This window comes from Thermobia domestica, chromosome 1, assembly GCF_964235325.1.
Source record: "Thermobia domestica chromosome 1, izTheDome1.hap1.1, whole genome shotgun sequence".
Classification (NCBI taxonomy): domain Eukaryota; kingdom Metazoa; phylum Arthropoda; class Insecta; order Zygentoma; family Lepismatidae; genus Thermobia; species Thermobia domestica.
In genome coordinates, this window is record NC_137454.1 from 201730708 (window position 1) to 201753897 (window position 23190).

At 35.8% G+C, this 23190-nt stretch overlaps 2 protein-coding genes across 3 annotated transcripts in view; one reads left to right on the plus strand and one right to left on the minus strand.

The window, feature by feature from the left end:
- Positions 1-23190, plus strand: part of LOC145692843 (neurobeachin-like protein 1) — a 561942-nt gene that overhangs the window by 331453 nt on the left and 207299 nt on the right. The window lies entirely within an intron of this gene.
- LOC145692883 (larval cuticle protein A3A-like) lies at positions 12157-20154 on the minus strand. The gene is made up of 2 exons (XM_081768429.1): positions 20080-20154; positions 12157-12838 (listed from the first exon to the last, which is right to left on the minus strand). The coding sequence occupies exons 1-2, from the start codon at positions 20089-20091 to the stop codon at positions 12242-12244; spliced, it is 609 nt and encodes a 202-aa protein (XP_081624555.1). The 5' UTR covers positions 20092-20154; the 3' UTR covers positions 12157-12241.

A 23190-nucleotide genomic window follows, 5' to 3' on the forward strand; every position in this document is an offset into this window, starting at 1 on the left:
AAGACCTATTATGCAGCAATAGATCAGACATCCCAAGTATGGCAAGTGAAGATGAGATGGATGAGTGGGATGGCCCAACGACCTCCAACGTACATACAACTGGAGTCAAGAGCAGAGATATTGTGGACATGGGATACAAGCGGAAGGCAGTATCGTTTTGGAAACGAGGGAAGAAGAGAAAGATGTCCTGGAAATCTGTACAGAAACACTTCAAGCGTGTCAAATGCAGAACAGATCTATATAGATGGGAGAAACAGATCACAGAAGGTGGAACCAAACGTGAAAAGCTAAACGTGATAGACCGAACTGTGTATGAAAAATTTGCGACAGCAAAACAGCGGCATTTAACTGTCCATGACACAGACTTGCAACGTTGGGCGTTAGAAGCAAACCAAACAACAGCCGTTGCTAATTTCAAAGCTTCGAAGAAATGGTTATGGCGCTTTAAAACACGTCACGGTATCGTCTCATGCAAAGTTACAAAATTTGTAACACATAGCATTACAGCGAAGGCCACACAAGTGCACGAAAGCGCTAAAACCTTCGTCCAAAATGTACAATCACTCATTACTGCTCATGGCGAGGATAACGTATATAACACAGATCAGAGTGGCTTTGCTTTAGAATTTCACTCTGGACGCTCTCTGGCTTTGCGAGGCGAGAAGCATATTACAGCAACAATGCAATCTCTACCTGCCATCACACATAGCTACACAATACAGCCTGTTATATCTGCCAGTGGAAGATTGCTGTCGCCCATGCTCATAGTCTTGAAAGAACTTCATGGTACGTTTGGGCCACGGATTCAGCAAACAATGTTCCGCCCACAAAACTTATATATTTGTGCATCATCATCTGGGAAAGTGACAAAACAGATCGTTAAGACGTGGTTCCAATCAGTGTTCCTTCCACAAGTCAATGAGCAAACGGTACTGTTAGTCGACTCGTGGACGGGTTATGATCGATCCGACTTGGCAACAATAATGCCACAGGACAAGCAGTGCAACATATGACGATACCTACACACACAACTGGGTTAATACAACCTCTGGATGTGTATGGTTTCAGAATTTGGAGGAACTTCGTACGCAAAGTATCTGATGCGGTACGCCTTCAGCAACTCAACATCAATCTATACAGCAGAGACAATATACTGAAACTTCAATCCCTTGTGCATAATCAACTTTCATCTCCACGGTACATACATTTATTCCAATGCGCATGGTTTTGTTCTGGATATCTTTCATAACGACCAGATTATTTTCCAAATCCAGTGGAGTTTTGTTTTCATCAGTTGACGTCATTGGTCTGCGAAGAAGCAGAGTGCCAGAACCCATCCATCATCAAGTGTTCGTGGTGCAAATACTGTTTTTGTTTGGAGGATTTCTTCCTGAAATATCATTTTTGTGCTACTTATCAGGAGTGAGCGTCTTGTTTTCAGCATACACCTCTGCTGACTTTTATGTTGTACGTACATATGTACGCGTATTTTCATGATATAATGTAGATACTCATGCGTAGAACTGATATTGCTGTTGCTCTTTATCTTACATGTGGACCACCTGCTATTACATTCTACTGTGCAATGCATTTTGTGTGTGTGTGTGTGTGTTACTAGCTACAAACATTCCCGTTTCCAATATGTATCTCACCGTTGCTCCCATTGCACAATATATGCAACCCACTGTGCAGTATTGTCTCACTGGCTGCCTATACGAACGGCGTTTGCATCCTTCATGCTTGTAGAGATGAATCTTCGTGCAGTGAGATAAATTTGCGTCTCTTTCGCATATGGATAACGTATGCACCCAAAGCAAAAACACGTATTTTCCATTTTCGTGTTTTCTTTCTTCCTGCTCCTTGCCACCCTCTTCACTCATTTCTGTAGCACATTATGAATATGTTGTACATGTTATTGGTCCATTTCCGGATGTTCTGCTTTCTTCACATGGGTAAGTTCTACCTCAATGGCTTGCGTCAACTATGAGTAGTATTTCGTACATTTAACCTTTCCCGATATCTCTTCTCGTTCTCGCTATATTGCATAAAATCTCATTTTGACCCCATTTTTATGCCCCCATTTGACCCTTTCAATACGCTTGTTGGCCGATATAAAAAAATACGTGTCGCTTCTTTTTTGATGATCTGTATGTCTGTGCAATCTTATCAAAATCGGCGTGTTACACCGAGGTACCCTGCCTTGTTAGAAACATTTCGATAAACTACGTAAGCAAAGAAGTTTGAAAATTTGATTCGACGTTTATTTTCATTTGTGCTCCATACCTGAGAACTTCCTTAGTGATGCTATTTCAAATAGTTAATATTTTAGCAAGAGAATAAATCTCCAAATGTTATCATTCTCCAAACCCAATATACTTCACGGATTCAGTATGCTTGAAGTAACTTGCCATGACAAAGAAATATGTGACTTGTGCAAAAACTGTTGCTATACCGTGCAGATGTTATAACATTCATTTATTCGTCACACACTCACTCGTGTCTGACAAAACAAAATACAGTGTTGAACGGAGAAGAAATTATGTATACAAAATATACAGGGTGGCCGAAAAATAGGTATACACCCCTGTATTGATAAAGTATAACATTCTAGTTTATGAATTTATTTGCTTCAACTGTTCCGGGTTTAAGGAATAAGTAAAAAGACATTAAGTACAAATACTAAAGGAACTAAGTCTACCTGTTTAATAACAATAAAAAAATGATATAAAATACAGTGAGCTAATTAGTACGGGGCTGTATACATACTTTTGGGCCACCCTGTATAACCACTTTAAACGCAGTGTAAGAAACAGTGGTGTGGCTTAATTGATTATGGAGCAGTATCTGGCATGTTCAAGGATCCTGGCTGGTATGTTCTCCCCTCGTCTGCTTTAGAAGAGTCGGAAAATAATGTGTTTGCAGAACAGCTAATAGTTTGAATGCGTAGCGTGGAAGCCGTTCTTTCTTTCCTTTGATAATATTGTTTTGAAATTTGTAGAAGATGAGAATGAAGTAGGAGGAACAATTTCCCGAGTAGAAAGAACAACAAAGATATTAAGGGTGTGTATATATGTACTACCAAACACTAAAATCAGAATGATAGCAATTAAGTATTGAAGATAAGTGGTTATGTATCTTAAAAAACAGTATCGTATTAGTTATAAAATAATGCAAGAAGTACAGGTAAAATGCAGTCAATTGAAAAAGAAAATCCTTTTTATTACTAAAAAATTTCTTACCAAGTAATTTGAATTTTAAAAAAATATTATTTAATTCTCAACTGAGTATTGTATATTTTCGTTTTCATTAAAGGAGACACAATATTTCTTCTACTTCGTCATTTTTAGAGGAATATGTGTCTATTTCGTTTTTTCTACAGTGCTGTTTTAGGTTACTTTCTGTTTGTTAAGAATCATATGTATTGTAGTACTCAAACAGAGCATCCAAATGTGGAACTTGAATTTTTGCGATACCAATAGTCTCCATCTGACACAGAATGTAAAATACCATCTCTGGCACTACCTTTCAGTGTGTAATCTTGAAAAATAAAATTAAAATAATAATAATAAGAATAATGTAATGTGACGCCTTTTAGATATCTCTTGGAATGCTAACATTGGTTCCGTTTTGCCTACTGTATGTCTGTTTCTCGTAGCAAATTATCGTTTCCCAGAAATAATACTGCTGCAAATCACAGACTTTCAGACAGCACAGTACACTTAAGTGGACTTCAGATACGTGAAAAGTACATGGAACTTCATGTAATAATATACAAAAATTAACATTTCAGAGTGTATGTTTGATTCGATGGTGTTCCGAAAGTTAAAGATGGATGTTAAATGCAAGAGAAACTTGAAGAAATGAGGAAATAACAAAGAAAATAAGGAGAGAGAGCTGAGAACCCCCAGCATACACAATATTGTCCATCACAAGCAGATATAAGATGGGACCGAATCAAGAATCCTTTATACGATAGTTGAGCACTCCACCACGGAAAGTCAGTACTCCCTCTGCGTGCTCTTAAATCTGCCGGGTTATGTTTATTGTGATCATATAAAACCCTAGTAATGGTATGGATCTCACTTTAGCAGTAGTCTCGTCTCATGTAACTTTGGTGTTGAAAAGGGATATTAAGTTGAAATCAATCCGATTATATTGTCTTGCTTCTAAATACAAAGAGTGGCATAATTGATTTGCCAAAGTTTGCACTGTGTAAAAGGTATAGCCATAGTTGGAAAAAATTATGGAAGTTTTAACGGTTTAAAGTTAAAACTGAAAAAGTAATTAATTAAATTTAAATTAACGGTCAAAGTTAAAACTGACTTCAAAATTCTTCCATTAAAATTAAAATTAAAAAAGCAAATTGACTTCTATGCAATGATGATTGTCTTGAGTTGTGAAATTTAACGTAAAATTTAATAAATAAAGTTAAAGACATGGGAAAATTAATCTATTATTATGAAGATTCACAGTTTTCAGACAAAGCTGATAATTAATTAAATCTAAAAATTAAAATATTATAAACTCAGAAAAATTATACCAATGAAAATTGTCTTTTCATTTAACTTTATGCGTACCTGTTACCTGTAAATTTCTTTCTAAAGGGGCCGCAGTGGCTCAGTGGCAGAGCGTTCACCTCTGGTGCATGGAGTCCCTGTTTCGATCCCAGCTCGCGCTAAGTAAACCTTGTGGTGGACAAACACCGTGTGCGTGGGTTTTCTCGGGATTCTCTGGTTTCTTCCCACTTTCTTCACTCCAACATTTCATTCCTTATCCTTTTTTCACTCTCCTTTAGCCTAGCTGGCATAGTCGTGGAACGTAAAACTGAAAGATTTAATTTAATTCCAGTTTTTCTTTCTACAAGGAACATTATACATACATTTGATACATTCATATATTTAATATTAGAGAAAAAATAACGATTAATTTTTTAACCGTTATATTTTTTAAAAAATATTATCAATTAAAAATTAACTCCTGGAAATTTTAATTCATTAAATTATAATTTTAATTAATTTAATCGTTAATATTTTTAGCTGATTAAGTACAAGTCTGGATCCATCATAGTTGTATAGCGGTTGTTGAATGAAAGCCAAGGTAGAAGGCACAGTGTTTCCTTCAACGAGACAGACAACAGTAATGCTCGTATTCAAGGCAATGTCAGGTGGAAAGTGGAGCACGTGGGCGAGTCCCGTTTGTCGAGAACATTCTTGTGGTCAAATGAGGTCTTGCGCATGGGGTGGAGTTATCACACACGACAAAAAGCGTGCAATACACGCCTTGTGACATGGCAGGTTCAGTGGACAGTGGCTCAAGTTTCTGGACGGTTTATTACATGAATGTGATCGCATTGCACTGATTGTAGGGAAGTAGCGCAAAGGTGCTACTGATGCTGGAGATAACAGAAGAAAACACAATAAATAAAAATCCAGAGTAGAAAAATGTTAAATATTTTCCATGCTGGAGTAGGTTCATGCTATCTCTACTCTCATAGGCTCACATATAGGACTGCAATAGCCGAAAGATACATAAGAGTACATTGACCACATAAAGTGAAATTCAGTTCGGTATTATCTGGGTAATGCAACTTCAACGTAGCAATCGCAATGTTTCACACGGGGGCGCGGTGGCTCAGTGGTAGAACGTGCTTGGGGTCCCTGGTTCGATCCCAGCTCGCGCCGTGTGGACTTTGTGGTGGACAAACACCATGTTCGTGGGTTTTCCCGAGGTTCTCCTGTTTCCTTCCACTTTCTTCTTCATTCCACCATTTCATTCATTTCTCATCAAAATCGTCTTCTTTAGCCTAACCGGCATAACGTGGGACGTAAAACTAAAGATTTCTTTTCATTTTCATGTCGCAGTGTTTCACACGTATTTTTGGGGACAACAGTGTTTAAAATGAAATAAAGTTGCTAATTTAACGTTCTACGATTATGCCCTTAAGACGAATGATTAATGGAAGTGAACTATTATGAAACAATTCTAATGGGAATGTGAGAGGAAACGAGGATCCCTGGCACCAGATGTGAACACTCTATCGCAAAGCTTCCATGTCTCCAATCCTATCTCGACAGGTTCAAGTTTCATACGATAATTATTGACGTTTTGATTCATCTGTTTGGACATTATGTTCATAGTATACTCAAAACATCACGCAGACATGTATATCATACACTATTGCTGGAATATTTTATTTGAGTAATTAGAATCAAAGAAAAATCGTTTGTTTGTAACCGTTTCAGCAAATGAAGTTGTTACTACATAATTCTGAATCGGCATTAACAGAATTTATGATGAAAGAATGATGAATTTATTGCATCAAATTGCCTCTGAAATTTTATCAGTTTATTTTGTGGAGTTATTTATTATTGAGATTAGTTTCATATCCTTCTTCTACCATTTAGTTTAATGGCGGCCAGGGCTGGCTCTACCATATGTGCAACACGTACATTTGCATAGGGCGGCAAAATCTGTCATAACTATATTATTTAAAATAAATGTTTCTTGTTGGAAACATACTTCATGATGATGCAGTTAAATTAATTAAGCTGACCTATTCAAATACTATATTCATAAATCATGTGTAGGTCGGATTAGTGTAAAGTTACATGGACTGTGCTAAAGCAAATGGTCAAACAAATTTCAGCATGGATTGCAAAATTGTTGTCAAACACAAGAACTCAATTCTCGAACGGTAGCGAACATCTTTTCCATTTAGTTAGTTATCACAGTTTTCATGTGAAAACTAGTCTTGTCTTTGTCACAAACAAGTTCCTTATCATTGAAGGTGGAAACAAGCTTTTTAATTTTTTTTAACAGATGTAGAAGGAAAATCAAGAAGTAAAGATAAAATAGCTAGTAGCACTGGTATTGCAAACTGATACATTGAGATTGAAGCTTGATATTGAATTATATATATATATATATATATATATATATATATATATATATATATATATATATATATATATATAAAAATTACAATCTTTCCACTACAGGTGTGGTTGCTTTATGTTTCACTATCATAATAGATTATTATCTAAAGAGAAAAAACAGACACAACAAAATTGTATTTGTAGTGTTGAGGGCTTTCTGAGTGTGATTGCTCATCCACCTCCCTCCTCGTTGTTCATGATGGGATACCGTATTTTTAAAATCGTGGCTTTTAAGATTTGTTCTTTCTGTAGAAAGGTGGGCAAATGATGCCATTGCACGGGTTGGCGAATTGCTTAGGGCCGGCCCTGATGGTGGCTATGAATGATAATGATATGATGAAAATGAAGAAACTATGATTAATTTGTCAAGCCCACGAATGGCATATGTTGTTCCAATTTAACGGCAAGAAACCGAATTTGCCGTCACCTTTTATAACTGAGTAAACTCTTGTTTTTTGTTTTCCTTTATATCCCAAATATATCAAATTTCGAAAGTAAACATACAGATTTTATTTGGATATTTGCTTTACATGTGCGAAGGAATTTCTATTTTATGCTATATTTAAATATTATACTTACTATGTTACAAGCTACAATCTCATACGGAATTAAAGCTTGTAGTGTTTGAAGTTATAAAGTAGACGTGCGAGAAAGAACATGCAAAATATATATATATATATATATATATATATATATATATATATATATATATATATATATATATATATATATATATATATATATATATATATATATATATATATAATACTTTTAGTAAGTGATGAAACACGAATGTGATATGTAGTTTACAGTGAATATGGTGCGTTATGAGACTAATGGAAACAATTTAAACGCTTAGAAAAATGGCGACATGATACCAAGTGGGAGAACACGTGAATTCCTTTTTAGAAATGCAAAATTTAACAGTCCGAAACGAAATAGAATAAAGGTGCAATCTATGCACTCTAGAAATGAACGTTGTACTACCAAGCCACCGCAATCTCAATAATTTGACAGCAGAGTGCCATTATGCATATTAGGAGAGAAAATATTTTAAAAGCGTAACCAGAAGCTGCGCTTGATACACCGAAACCCATGTTCGTTTTTGATTTGTCCTACTTCACATGCATACTGAATTATGCCTTATAGGAGTTTCAGCCATTATATGTAGAACAGTTCATTATGTTGCTGTGCGTATTAATTTTAGCCGAAATCAACATGTTTTATAGATTTGTGTCTATTGAATATTAAAACAGAATAGCATTATAATTGCATCAGATAGTAGTATATGGTTAAGTCTAGTCCGAATCTCTTGTATTAGATATAACTTTAACCATTACATAGTTTATTGTACACGTAGTGGCGTCATAAAATGCAAATTAAATATGTTGTACTGAACAGAGTGGTGTAATGGTTTATATTTGATTCATAGTCAGTTATGTCGACTTCTGATTACTGAACTAGGCGTCATAAGATTTTCTGGCGTTTCTATAATCCCACCGTGCGAATGTTGCAACAATACTTAAAGGAGGCCTTTAAAAAAAAAAATGTGGTTATGCAAAAATATTATCCAACACGATACAAAGATTTTAATTTTACAATCAATAAAGAATTAAATGTCTTTCATATTACAGTGAAGTATCTAAGTGACGGACACCGATTGGTCGTGATTACTTGTCCGTAAGTGAGAATGTCCGTTATACATAGGTTTCACAAGGGACCCGCGGTGGCTCAGTGGTAGAACGTTTACCTCTGGTGTGTGGGGTCTCTTGTTCGATCCAAGCTCGAGCCAAGTAGCCTCTGTGGTGGACTAACACCGTGTGCGTAGGTTTTCTCGGGGCTCTTCCGTTTCTTCTCACTTTTTTCATTCTTCCATTTCATTCATTCTTATTATCATCGTCTCTTTAGCCTGTATGACATAATCATGGGACATAAAACTGAAACAAATCATTTCATAGGTTTCACAAATTTAGATTACTCTCACCTCATGGGGTAATTATGCAGTATATACATTAGTTATAAATGTACATATACATAGACTAATATCGAAATACTGTACTCAGTGTTTGAATTACAGGAAGGATGAGAGGGAAATTCCCTTTGTAAAGAAACAAAGTTGTCGCTGGGAGGAGTGTTTATATGCTCATGTGCTGCACAATGTAGTATACTGCATGTGTATTTGTTTTTTTCCGCACGTACATGTCATCCCATGTAAAAATTCCTTAATTATCTTACTGCCTTTACTAAAAGATCATGTAATATATTAATAATAAATGGGAAACGTGTCAGTCTTTGTATGACGCTAATCTCTATGTATAAAAGAAGTCCTGGGTGACTGACTGATCAACACCTAAGTCAAACCGCTTAAGTTAGAAACTTAAAATTTGGGGAGTATGTAGGGTTTGTAACATAAGGTACCAATAAGGAAGAAGTTTTGGGTATGGAAGGTGGAGATAGGGTGGCAAAAATAATAAAATATCCGTATCTCAGAAGCTGTTAAGATTCGAGACGTGAAATTTAGTATTTCGACTTTTTATTTAAATTAATTGAAGATGAGTTTTAACGTTTTCTTTTTATATTTCCCCTAGAAGGGAAGAAAAAGGAAGGAAAGTCGTGTGTCATTGTTTCTTTGGGGGAGGGGGCGCGGTGCCTCACTGGTAGAGCATTAATCTCTGGTACGTGGGATTTTTGGTGGTCTTTGTGGTGCACAGACACCGTGTGTGGGGTGTTCTCTCGGTATTCCCCCCTTTCATCTCACTTGCTTTATTCCACCATTTCATTCATTCTTATCATCGCTGTACCTTTTATCCTACACAGCATAAACGTGAAACATACAGTACAACTGAAATATTTGATTTCATTTTTTCATCTTTTCTAAATATATAATTCGGATAAAGGGAAAGGGTGGGGTTACAGATGTTATAATAAGCTAGTTGTATCTCGAAACCCTTTAAGCTTACAGACACATTAGAGAGACAATTTAATATTTAAACTATTTATTCAGTACAACTTGGCCTTTGCCACAGTGTTTCCAGAAATTCCGCTTTTAACGGAAGAAGGAGGCCAGTTTCTTTCTTTTTCTCTTTCTCGAAATATAAAATTGACTTTGAGGTTGTCTGTCTCATCGTCATGGGAGAACAGGCGAATCATTTGAGTTAAATTTTTGAACAGAGTTGAGACTTAAGCTGACATGGGTTTTTATCATTTCACTTTGGTTAAAACTCGTGTTCTAAGGGAAAGAAAGGGTTTACATTTTTCGCAAAGAACATATCGTAAACGTATTCTTTCTGTTCCAAGAACGAGTATTTCAGCTAGTCCTAATAATAAACAGACACGATAATAGATATCGCTGTCTGTGCTGCTGCTTATATCTATAACGAAGTCCTTGAATGTAGTGTGTAGTTTTGGTGTGTGTAGTGAGCAAACTAAAAAGAAATAAAGTAGAAACAGTTAGAGCTAAGCGCATGCGGAACAACTAGTTATTGTTAAATACTAAAACTGTAGGTAGAATTCACCAAACGTGACGGTTTATGCATTTCATGGAGAAAGAGTTTGCATACTTGTCTGTTGTGTACATCAGCAAATAATTTAATAGTTCTACATTAATTGCATTGGAAATTTGTATCTGGATCCATTAAAAGGGTTCACTGGCAGCGCGATTAATGATTGTGCACTTGTTTAACTGTTTACCTGCTTCATATGCCGACTTGTAGTTCAGTATGTCGAGTTATTTCAATAAATTGGTTCGTTTGTTTCTTTATCTTTAAAGTTTCAGAAGAAGATGCAAGTCTAATGACAGAAGTGAATTTGTCATGGAAGGCAGTAAGTTTCGCATAGAATTATCGGTCATTCTACCCCAAGAATTATTTTACTTTTTACTCATTGAAGGTTTTGTAAGATTTCCACCAAAGAGCAGTTTATTGTGGGTAGAGAAATGAATAATTTCATATTCAGCGTGCAGTTATTCTATGTGATGGTCATAGACTTATGACAGAGGCATTTTGTACGGGAGCGATTTTCTGTCTACTGTAGTGTATCGCAATTGAAACTATTTTTTGTGATAAATACGATGAATTGAGAATAATTCCGGACCGTTAATAAGAGATTACCAAAACGTTCGGGGAGAAGGGAATAGAAGACGGTTCGTGTCCGTAAAAAGAAGAGTTCTGTCTTAATAATACATAAATGCTAGCTGGGATTAAAAATAAAATAAAATAAAATAAAATAAATCTGTCAGTTAAAGGAAGTTTCACTGTATTATTCGTATGCTGTTCAGAAAGACGTAATCTTTCCTAACAACAAAATGTTTATCACCTCCTTTCATGAACATCATTCATCATACATAATCATTCACAAATATTTTGTAAACGATCAAATAGCGTATACCTTAATTTTCTTTGAAAGTTGTTTTACTTTCAAACGATCAAATATGACTTAGTTTCCTTTGAATATAGTTTTACTTCCTTAATTTGCCACACTCTTCCAGGTTAGCAAAACTCTGAATCGATTTCGAAGCTCAGTTTAGTGCGCATATTCCTAGCAAAACTCTGAATAGGTTTCGAAGCTCAGTTTAGTGCGCATATTCCTACTTCTGTTCATGTTTGTGTATTGTTGATAGATGAAAAATATATCATTGAACACTAAGATTGTTTTTGGTAATTAATCTTATTTTGATACTGTGATATTTTTTTAATAATTCGGATATGAATCAAATATATCACAATACACATATTTACAGTAAGTGATTTTTTAATATTCTAAATTTTTATATTATTTTTTATTTATTTATTTTTAGAAATATATTAGCGGAAGGTTTTGCTAAAGCCTTTTACACTGAACCATAATTAAAGAAGAGAGAGGAATTTCAGGAGAGAAGACCAGAGCGTTACCATTCCATCATTCACTTCATAATGCGAGTTCCCAGTCTCAGAACTCTATATCGGAACCCCATGAATATGAAACGATAATTCTCCCATTTGCGTACAGTCGCTTATTGATATGTATATTATATTTGATCCGTAATTCTGCATAAGTGTACCATCTCAGATTTTTTTCATTATTTGCTTTTTGTTCGAGTAGCAAGTGATGCAGTTAATGTTTCAATGCATATATGGGTAGTTACCTTATTCCATCTCCTTATTTCACCTAAGACATGATTGAAATCGATTCGAACCTTTTGCTATTCTTCAGGTAAAACAAAGAAGTATTTGAAAACTTGATATAGCTTTAAAAAATAATTTTACTATAATACATAAGCGTGTACAGACAAACAACAACAAAGTGTGGGATTAAACTCTAACGTAAATTTATCCATAAACACTAACACCGACAGGAGCAGCACGGACAACAGCTGGAGCGGCGTATCTTAGAGCTGGAGCAGCAACAGCTACTGGAGCAGCACGTACGACAGCTGGAGCAGCGTATCTTAAAGCTGGAGCAGCAACAGCTACTGGAGCAGCACGCACGACGGCGGGAGCGGCAACAGCTACTGGAGCACGTACAGCAGCGACAGCTGGAGCAGCAACAGCTACAGGCTCGCGGCTAACAACAGCGTTGAAACCATTAACGGGATCAGCAGCATACTGCACCACACGACGAGTACCGTCAGGTTCAACAAGGCTGTAGCTTCCCTGCACAACATCACCGCTGCGGGATTCTTGTTGATCCTTGACATCACCGGTCAGAGCATCCTGAACGCTGTAAGCAAAGCTGTACTGTGGGTTAGGATCGTAGGTGTCGACGGCGGCAACGGCGGGAGCGGCAACAGCTACTGGGGCAGCACGAACGACAGCTGGGGCAGCTACTGCTACTGGTGCGGCACGAACAGCAGCAACAGCTGGAGCTACTGCAACTGGGGCATAACCAGCCTTGGCAACCACTAAGAAAGCGGCGAAGATGATAACCTGAAAGTGAATATTTGAATGTTTTTATAAAAAAATAAATATATCTACACTGTAATATACTGTGACGAAACCAAAGCGTGTGATTAGAAGCTACAAATGTAATATAGTTGAGTTATTAAAATGAACTAGCATTGCAAATATAGGCTAACCTTTTTTTTTTAATAATCTAAAATATAATAGTAAATTAACACTCCATTAACTAAAAGGTGTTAAATGTTCATTGGGATCAAACATTATCATCCAGAACCAATTCATTTTTATTCATATACTGTGTACTCGTATCAAAAATAAACATTTTCGTGAGATTGATCATTGTGAGGTTCGGCCTTACCTCCCATTTAATGATAATACGTGATAAGTGAAGTTGACTGGTGATCTGGGAATTTGAAGTGGAAGTTGGTGAGAGTAAGTGAAATTGAGTGAGGGAGGTATTGAGTAGATCAGTATGAAATTGAGTAGACCAACTGCACCTAAAATCTTTTCAACCCCAATTAATTATTAGCATCTATCTAGATAGTCTCAAATTATTGGGGTCTAATCTCAACATAATGCACCCTTATTGTTGGTAAAAGGGTCAGTATAAAACGGTGTGAACTTGATTTCAGTTAGTTTTGAAGAAACTGACCACCTCTGTTCCACATATCCTTACTTCTTGCTTAATAGTAATCATTAGAGGCATATATTAAAATCTCTAGTTTAGGGATGTAAATAGAAAACTTGTCGCTTTAAAAGGAAATATTAGTACGCGTATTGGCAGGTTATAATGAAACTGCTCTTATGATTCAAGCATGAGTTATACATAGCTCTCTCGTGGCTACAAGGTTAGCGTACTCGTCTTCGCTAGGGGAACGCGGCTTTGGTTTATGGTGAAACTTCCGGGGTTCGGATCCCCGGTGTTGAACAGGATACTAATCTCCGATACAACCACAAGCCTATATTATCAAAGGAGATCCAGTTATGAAGTACTCTCATTTTCTAGTAATTATATATACATATACTAGCTGAAATGGCTGCTCTTCGGACGGGGAGAATAAATAGGTTTATGGGAAATATTTGAATTCCCTTCCTCCTTAGAATATTTATTAAAACACCCTACCCCCACAGAATAGGTCTTTAATCAAATTGATACGATTAAAAAGCCCAGCTTCAAATAGGTACTGTCTATCTTCCAAAAGCTTTTTCAAACGTTTCAAATGTTTTCCCAATCCGGAAAACTATTAATCAAACACAAATCTCATCTATCTTTGACATTTTATTTTTCAGCTTACTGCCTGCATATGGGGATGAACATGGACTTAAACGGCCTTGAGAGCGTCACTATTCATTTCAGCGATCCCGAAAACTAATTCGACAATAATATCAGTCATTTTCAATTATTTTTTTATGTCACAAATTCACCCCACAAGGGTGTTAATGGGGGCTAAACTTGAACTTCAGTGGCATCTGAAGTGTCATTCTTTATCTAAGTGGCCCCGAAAACTGTGGATTCAACACTAAAATCGGTCTTTTTAAATCATTTTTATGTCTGTCCCTTCCACTCCCTCTAAGAAAGCTGAGGTGGTCTTTCACCATTTGCGACTGAACTTGTACTTAAACAGGATCAGGGCTGCCACCTATTAACTTAGCGATGCTGAAAACTAATGATTTGACACTAATATCGGCCGTTTTTAATATTTTTAATCCTTTCACCTCCATCCGGTGTCAATGGGGGCTTAAATCGAACTTAAACGGCATCAGAAGTGTCTCTGTTGATCTGAGTGTCCCTGAAGACTATGGATCGACAGCAATATCGGTCGTTTTCAATCATTTCGAGAATATCTTACCCCAGCTGGAAAATGACCTTGGAATTAAAGGGCACGATAACTGTCACCACTCAACTTAGCAACCCCTAAAACTATGAATTCAACACTAATATCGATCATTTTCAATTATATTTACATGTCACCGTCGCCCTCCCCTTCCCCCGTCAGAAGTAAAGAAGGGTTAAATTTGGATTTAAATGGCATCAGAAGAGTCACTCAGAGATAGAGAAACCATGGTCATTGTCGATAATTTTTATATGTCATCTCTCCTACTCTCCGTAGGTCTGCTAGGGGTTGTTACCCTCTCTGAAGGCTAAAATTGGATTTAAAGGGAATCAGCACTGTTACCAATCAGTTCATGGACCCCAAAAACTGTGAATTAGATACTAAAATCGGTCATTTTTGATTATTTTTATGTCTTCTCCCGTCCCTCCCCCGAGAGTGCTAGAGTTGTCTTACCCCAACAGTACTCTTTTCCAGACTAAGTAATGTGTATACTAAGTTTGGTTAAAGTTGCTTGAGGCGTTCCAGAGTCATATATATAGTATATATACATTTTTATATATACAAAGAACATTCAGTAAGTTTTGCACAGATGGGTGTAATTTTTTATTAGTTGCAATATGATGATGAAATTTTAGGTGAACATACTTTGATTCTTTGGATTTAAAATAGTAATAATGGTTGTTTCCTATTGCTAACAGGTAAACCACAATGGACACTGAAGTAGACATCAGGACCCGAACGATCGGTAATGGAATTCCTATTCAAAACCGGTGATGAATCAGCCACATCAATTCGTAGGAAATTGCTTCTGGTTTATAGAGATCGCATATTGGACCGCGCTAGTATCCAATGTTGGTTGTAGCAGTTTAAAAAAACCTAGACTTTCCAGATCGTGCCAAAAAATTATTGCGTCCTGTTTCTTGGATTAGTTCGATGTCATTTCATAAACTTCTTGGAACATAGCTCCAAAATTAACAAGAAGCATTATTATTTGTCACTGGGTAAGGTACTATGTACTCTCCAGACCAAGAGACTGGAGCTGCAAGGTAAGGTAATCAAACTCAATCATCACAATACCAAGCCTCACATAGCCAAGATGACACAGCAGAAAGTCACGAAAATGGGAAGTCGTCTCTCAGCCTTCCTATAGTCCAGTGCCAGGGAAAACATTCGAATCCCTCATCTCCTGTGTAAAACAATCGTGTAATAGTCACCCACTTGAATTTCACCAAAGTGAATTCAAGGCAAAGAAAAAAAAAACATTGGAGGAGGTGCGCCACAGCAGATGGAGACTACATTGACTGATATAGTCTCGTAGTTAAAAGATCAAAGTATGTGTGTTCAGCTAAAAATTCATTATCATATCGGAACTATACACAATATTGTAATAATCTGTGCAAAACTTATTGAACACACTTTGTATAAAGATTTTGTACAGTATTTCATTTTGATATTGAAATGTTCGTAACGGATTTAAAAACTTTAAATAGTTAAACATATCCTTTAGTAATTATTGTTGTCTGGGTCTACTGTGTCTTGAAGTGCAAATGGTAATGCTTTGTAAACTTTTGGATTGCATGTTGGGTGTGGTGGGGAGAACACTCCATACTGCGAACAGACAATATTAGGGTGTTAAATATACATATAATCCGTTACCATATGTTATATCATACGTAACAGCATGCAGGTGCTGTGAGAAACTTGTTCCTTAGAACACGAAGAGTTTAAGAGAACGTAAAAAGTGCAGGTTACTTTTCAAAGCAACACATTATACGCTACTAAAACTATATATATAATTTTTACGTAGTAGGCATTCTGTTTTGCATTTTCCGTGTCGTACCTTTGAGTGAATAAAGAAGTATATTTCTTTATTTTTTAAGTTCCTTTTTTTGTATAGGAATTGTAATTACGGTATATATTGTCATTGTTATTAAGTAGTTGCTATTTGGCGGAAAGTTACGGCAGACTTGGATTCCTGTAATTTTTATTAGAACAATTGTAGTAAGCCCTCTTTAATCCGATACATTCGGAACCACAGCCATTCCGGATTAGCAATTTTGGCAGATTATTAAACGTCAGTATAGTTTTAACTAGAAAACCAATAATAAATCACTCTAGCTAATGCAAACCATTGAAACATATATTTTTATGCGTTTACGCACATTCTGAACCTGCGCGCAGACGATATTAATATACTACTGTACAAAGTATTTCGTTATTATGGCAGTTGCGAGGTTTAAAATATTTTTCTTATTTGTAATTCAATATAGTACAAAATTAAATTCAAACATTGATATTTTTGCAGCTCGATTGGTGCCTGATTATAACGGTGCCAAACCATAGAATGCCAGATTAAGAATCACTTATTGCATTATGCATAGTCATTTGGACTATAATTGTGCATTTACCAAGATTTAAAAAAATAGTCGTTTAAATTAAGTAATTTAACCTTCGTATAGGTAAATTTGGTGTGAGATGTCTGCCCATTAAATCAATCAATCAATATATATTATTTCCGGAAGTGATCTGACCGAGGTTTGCACTTTTTTTTTGTTTAAAGAAAAATGTAATTATATCTTCAACACAAATAGTGCTGTCGGTTTGTGTAGTTAGACTTTCAGGTTATTTATGAGAACCAAACGTGCCGTTTTAACTGTGTGTTTCTACCGGAAATTAAACGTGAACTGCGCGCACTGAAAACGAGTGCTAACCCTCTCTTACTTTGAAGTCCAAAGCAGACGTTACATCAAATGCTTTACACTCAGATAAGCAGAAAAAATAATTCTGATATCCACGTTTCGTACCGGAATATGAATTTGGGGGAAGGCGATTTTTGATTGTGAAAAATATGTTTGAAGAGGTACAAAGTGCATTTATGTCAGGATTCCTGTTCATAAGCCTAAAACAAATACACTGAATCTTCCAGTTCGTACTCGGATGAGCTTCTAATCCTACAATATTCATAACGTATTCCATGCATTAAAAGATCGTTTCCAAAGTACTACGTAGTTTAAATAGACTTAAGAAATTCCGCGAGATAAGTCTAGTTTAAACGTTGAGGACAATATTATCTTGGTAGCGAATTTGTACACATTAAAATTGTAATAAACACATCGATCTATTAATGCAGATTTGCTAAATTAGTCTGTGTATGATTCGTCATACTGATAGAATGTTTGTTGATGATTAATATGTTCACAAAATAATTTGTTTATCGGAAAGTAGATAAGTTGCTCTCGTAACCAGAAGTAACGTACGTGATTCATTTGCTTGAGTCAGTCATGTTTCACAATATAGCGTAATACTTCTGTTATGAAATAAGAAGCTAAAATACAAAGACATAGTAATAATATGTTTTCTGATGAAAATCTCAAAATCATAGAAATTTTGTGGGGCAACTCTTTGTAAGATTTCTTTAGAAGTAGTAATTCATTCTGAGCCTTAAGAGAGAATTTCTATAGGAGATTCCATAGTTTTAGGGAAACAAAGAATGTAAGAGAATAACTGAACAAAATAGTAAGCATAGGAGTTAATGTTCTATGAACCATATAACAATAGTTATGTAACTTATATATAATATTGAGACGTATTGGGATGTATATTGAAACGTTGAAAAGAAAAATGTACTACGCCAGAAGTCAATATAGAATGAATTGTATTGCAATAACTTTTTATGCCATATATTCGGTGCATTTTCTCAGATATAGTGCTAAATTAAAAACATTTAGTATTAAAAGCAGTTTTCACTAAAATACTTTTTCCTTTAAGTTTTTTTTTTTTTTTTTTTTTTTTTTTTGACTGTGGCTTGGCCCTTTCTCGTTCATCGCCAATAAGAAATGTGAAAATTCATGTATCTAAATAAGAGTTATCTAAGACTAATGTTGACTTACGAATTACATCAACACTTTCATTAGTTCCTACATCATACAAACCCGGATAAATCTTTTACTTATGATAATGTAAAATATATTATCTTAATATATAATGTTACTGGTAGAATAGTTATCTTCCAAGCATCTCACTTATATATACATTGAAACAACTTTAGTGTATTTTCCATTACCATAAAATCTGAAAACTATCATTTAATTCAACAGTTTGCTACTTTATAGAAGGAAAAATTACAGTATGATGCTGATGAAACAAATGTTTTCTCCCTTTGGTGTGGGAGACCCGGGTTCGATTCCCGGCGGGAGCTCATATGGTTCGGATTCCACGTTAATCAGTAGGTCCACGTCTCATATAGCCTCGCTGCTGAACGGGACGTTAAACTCAATATCAACTCAACTCAACAAATGTTTTCTCATTGGTTTAAAGTACTGTGTTGGAGCTGTAGAGTGCTGAAAATATACCCATACCAAAAATAGGTGTGCTAGCAATTCTTTATACCAAAAATAGGTGTGCTAGCAATTCTTTATTCCAAAAAAGGTGTGCTAGCAATTCTTTATACCAAAAATATGTGTGCTAGCAATAGTTTTACTTTTGGAATTAGAAAATAGGAAATAAGTAATTTACAGAAGTTACTAATGGAAATTAAGTAATTATCTAGAAGGTTCTACAAATATATTTTTTGTGTGCTCAACAATCAACAGGTTCCGATTTTTCGAATATCAGCGTATTGATCCATTACAAAACGCACGATTAGAAGTTTGATTTTAGATGTAGAACTCAGGAACTTCCCAATTTTGTACCTCATGCCCTATTAAATATAACTTCCCCGGACTTGGTAGCGTTGCACTCTCTTCCCTGCGACTATTTTAAAGCCCCTTGAAACTTTTACTTATTTGTTAGTATGTGTTTATATAAAAGTTACGTGAACTCACCTCAGATGTCCTTAAAATTATACCCCCATCCCCTCCCTGTCTTAATGTTTTCGCCACAGGCCTTATTTGCAGAAGTCAAAGAGCATATTTATCTCTGTTTCTGCAAGATCTCTCAAGTTCTAGTTTGTCAGAAGTTTTCATGATATTTTAAGACTAGTATACATTCCGGGAAAGGCTATGAAAGAATCAGCCCGAGTTTCAGTTCGAACAAACGACGTGAGAGTAGAATTTGTTCAGTAAAACTGAAACAAAAAGCCAGCGGCGGAGATTGATTTTAGGTGTGGAACTCAGGAACCTCCCAATTTTCATCGAATGTCCTATTAAATATAACTTTGCCGCACTTGGTAGCGATTTTCGGATGGTTTTGCCAGTACGATTAACGTCTGTAGCACTGACAAATCATGATCGTATTGTACATAATTTGTTGTAAGAATTAATGTCTCTGCGTTTGCACATTCCACAATTAAATTATACAATTTCGTACTCAGTTTCTTGAACGTCCTGTCACATGGTATCGCATCGCGTTTTTAGCAGGAATGAACCTGACCACTTACACAAACCGCATTTTGTCACTAGAGATATTAAACGAACATCCTTAGATAGACCGTACCTTGAATGCCATGATCCTTGTCTTTGGAGTAACTTCGTGTCTCCTAGAAGTGTGAAGAATTAGAAGTATTTTTGCTTTATATAGGGATTATAAAAGTGAGGAAGGGCGAGGAGAGTAGATGGATAAATATAGATCATTATATCCAGCGAAAGGTCACTTCTGTTAGGTTTAGGAATAATTCTCAATTGGTATTTGGGTTACGAGGCTTAACAAGATGCAATAAAAAGAAAGTGGCAGGGCTAGTTTAATACTCTATATCCAAATGTGTACATTAAATTTGTAAATAAATGAGCTACTGAACCATTCAATAGTAGTGGGAACGTGTGACAACTGAAACCTTGAAAACTAGTCAGCTGCAGCTCAGAAGGAATTGCGTATTCTCTTCTCGTCTTTACATGTTGTGGTTACGTTAGAGAAACGTATGAGACAATTGGAAAGCATGGGATGTGCTTCGTAGCTGCATTACTTTCACGTTATTTTCTAATTTTATCATTTTGAAAATATTGGGGTGGTATACATAGTAAGCGGAAGGAATTTCAATATCAGTCGTGTATGTGCTGATATATGGATTTCTTATTATGCTCTGTCGGTATTGATTTTCTTTTCACCCTATTAGTGTAAGAAATAATATAATCAAAGTATAGTTGTTATTGTGGGAAGGACATTGAACTTTCCTAAGTACTTGACGTACGAACTAGTAAAAGAGAAGAAAAAGAGTTTGTGTTATGCCTTTATAAGTTTTCTATATTCATTTTCTATCGAAGTTGTATATATTGTGAAACTTAATGTTTATTTGAATATAAAATTAGTAAAGTACAGAAGGAGGAAATGTTCCAAATGCCAGGTTCTAAACGAGTGACGAGTCTGATTACAACCTTGTTCGTATTTTCTTGTGTTATTGTTTAAGTTTTCCTGTTGTGATGTATGCTTGCGAAACATGGTCGTTTACTGTGAGGAGAGAACGCAAAGTGAAAATATTTGAGAATAAAATCCGGACCCAAGACGAACATTCGGATCCAAGAGGCAGGGGAATGGGACATGGCGGAAACTTTATTATGAGGAACTGCATTATTTATATCGTTTGCCACACATTATTGGGATCATCAAGTCTTGGAGTCTCAGGTGGGCAGGTCATGTAGCTAGAATGGAAGAAAGTAGGAACGCTTTCGAAGTTTTGGTTTCGAAGTCGAAATCCAATCGAAAAGGGACCATTAGGAAAATCTAGGCGCAGATGAAAGCACAATGTTAAGATAGATCTCGCAGAAATAGGAATACAAAGTAGAAACTCGATCCAGTTAGCTAAGGACAGAAGTCAATGTGGAGCTGTTGTAAACTCGGCATTGAACCTCCAGGTTCCATAGGCCATAGAGTTAGTTAGTTATCGTTAAGTTTTCCCAAATTAAGAAGTTTAATACATTCTTTAGTATTTTCAGTAACACTCCTATGTAAATTTCTTGAATAAAAATTGTTACAGTTAGAGCGTAAACTTGGCCTACTTGTCAATTTTGTTCCATTGGTCAAATATAGATGCATAAATCCGATTTCGATCAGAAATAATCAAATTAGTGGAATTTTGTAGTGCTTATAAATGCCTCTTAAATCGTTGTGAATTTAATAGCAATATTATGAAAGTACCTCTATAGATCAGTGATGGAATGGCCACTGGGGCACTTTTGTCTGGGTTGCATCTCAGACCCGATGACCTGGGCGATCCGGAAAATCCAGGTAGTCCAGTGACTCGAACAGACCCGAAAGCGCCGAAGTATAACCTCTGCAAAATTTAACAGTTGATTAATTACGTTCAATACTCGAGCTCGAACATTCGTTTGTCTGATTTCCGGTGGGTGTAACATTTTTAAATCAAGATATTATGTATTCAGTGTTTCAAATATAATATCATGTTTATTCGTCTTCCCCCATTGAAAAATAATACAGTGGTTTTTGAATATGTACTATACAAAAAGTTTTGACACTGTATTTAGTGGCATCTTTTATGTTCTAAATGGCAGATTTAACATATTCGTGCGATTAAACTTTGACGAACTGTAAGGAAAAAAATGTAGCTTATCTTTTTCTGTGATTTTTACGCGTCTATACTCTTGATAAACCTTATAGTTATCTTTCAGTGTAATGTTTTGATTCACACACAAACAACAACTTGTGCCTGAAAATACTTTTATTTTCAGTAAGTTCATCATTTTTCAATTGAACTAATGCTGGCCAACATAGATAAGTTTTACTGTACAATATCATACCAGTTCTTGTGCTATGCATTGTAGAAAAGGCAGAATTATTAGTATTTAGACAGATTTTTAAAATTAAGCTGTATGTTTCCACTATTTTTCCATTGGCCATCCATCTTCTAGTTGGAAGTTTCTCCTACAACCAAAAGGAATTATTCTAAGTTTCCACAAAAGCGCATTTCACATTTCATGAAAATTGGATTTTTGTTTTAACAAGAGCTATCTTAACACATTCTGAAAGTTGAAAGTAAATTCATTCCCTTGACCCTCGCTGATGCCAATCATGAACATGCTTCACTGTAAACCTTGAAGAAAGAACCCACAATTAATCTTTAAATCGCACAGTTTCTTAGATGAATGTAGTTAATCACATTCCTTGTTAAGATGGTATGAATTAACTATTTTGCTCCTGAATGATTTCACCGAACGACAGGCTGCGTTGGAAAACCTCAAAGAACTTGAACATGCAGAACATAATTTTAAAAAATTAAAATTTAGTTTAACGTCCCACGATTATACACTTTATTCCCATGTCACACCGGGAAAACGAATGTGCGAGCTCGAGTATTGAACATAATTAATCAACTGTTAAATTCTGCAGTAATGCTGTAGAGGTGATAGACGCTTTCGGTCCTGTTCGAGCCACTGGGTCTATCTGAATTTTCCGGATTTGTCCAGGTCATCGGGTCTGAGAAGCGACCTAGACAAAAGTTATGACCCAAGTGCTCCAGTGGCCCTTCCATCCTATACAGGTACTTTCATAATATTGCTATTAAATTCACAACGATTTAAGAGGCATTTATAAGTACACTACAAAATTTCACTAACCAGAGACCATGTGCGTCAAATATGTCACTTACCTGGAAGG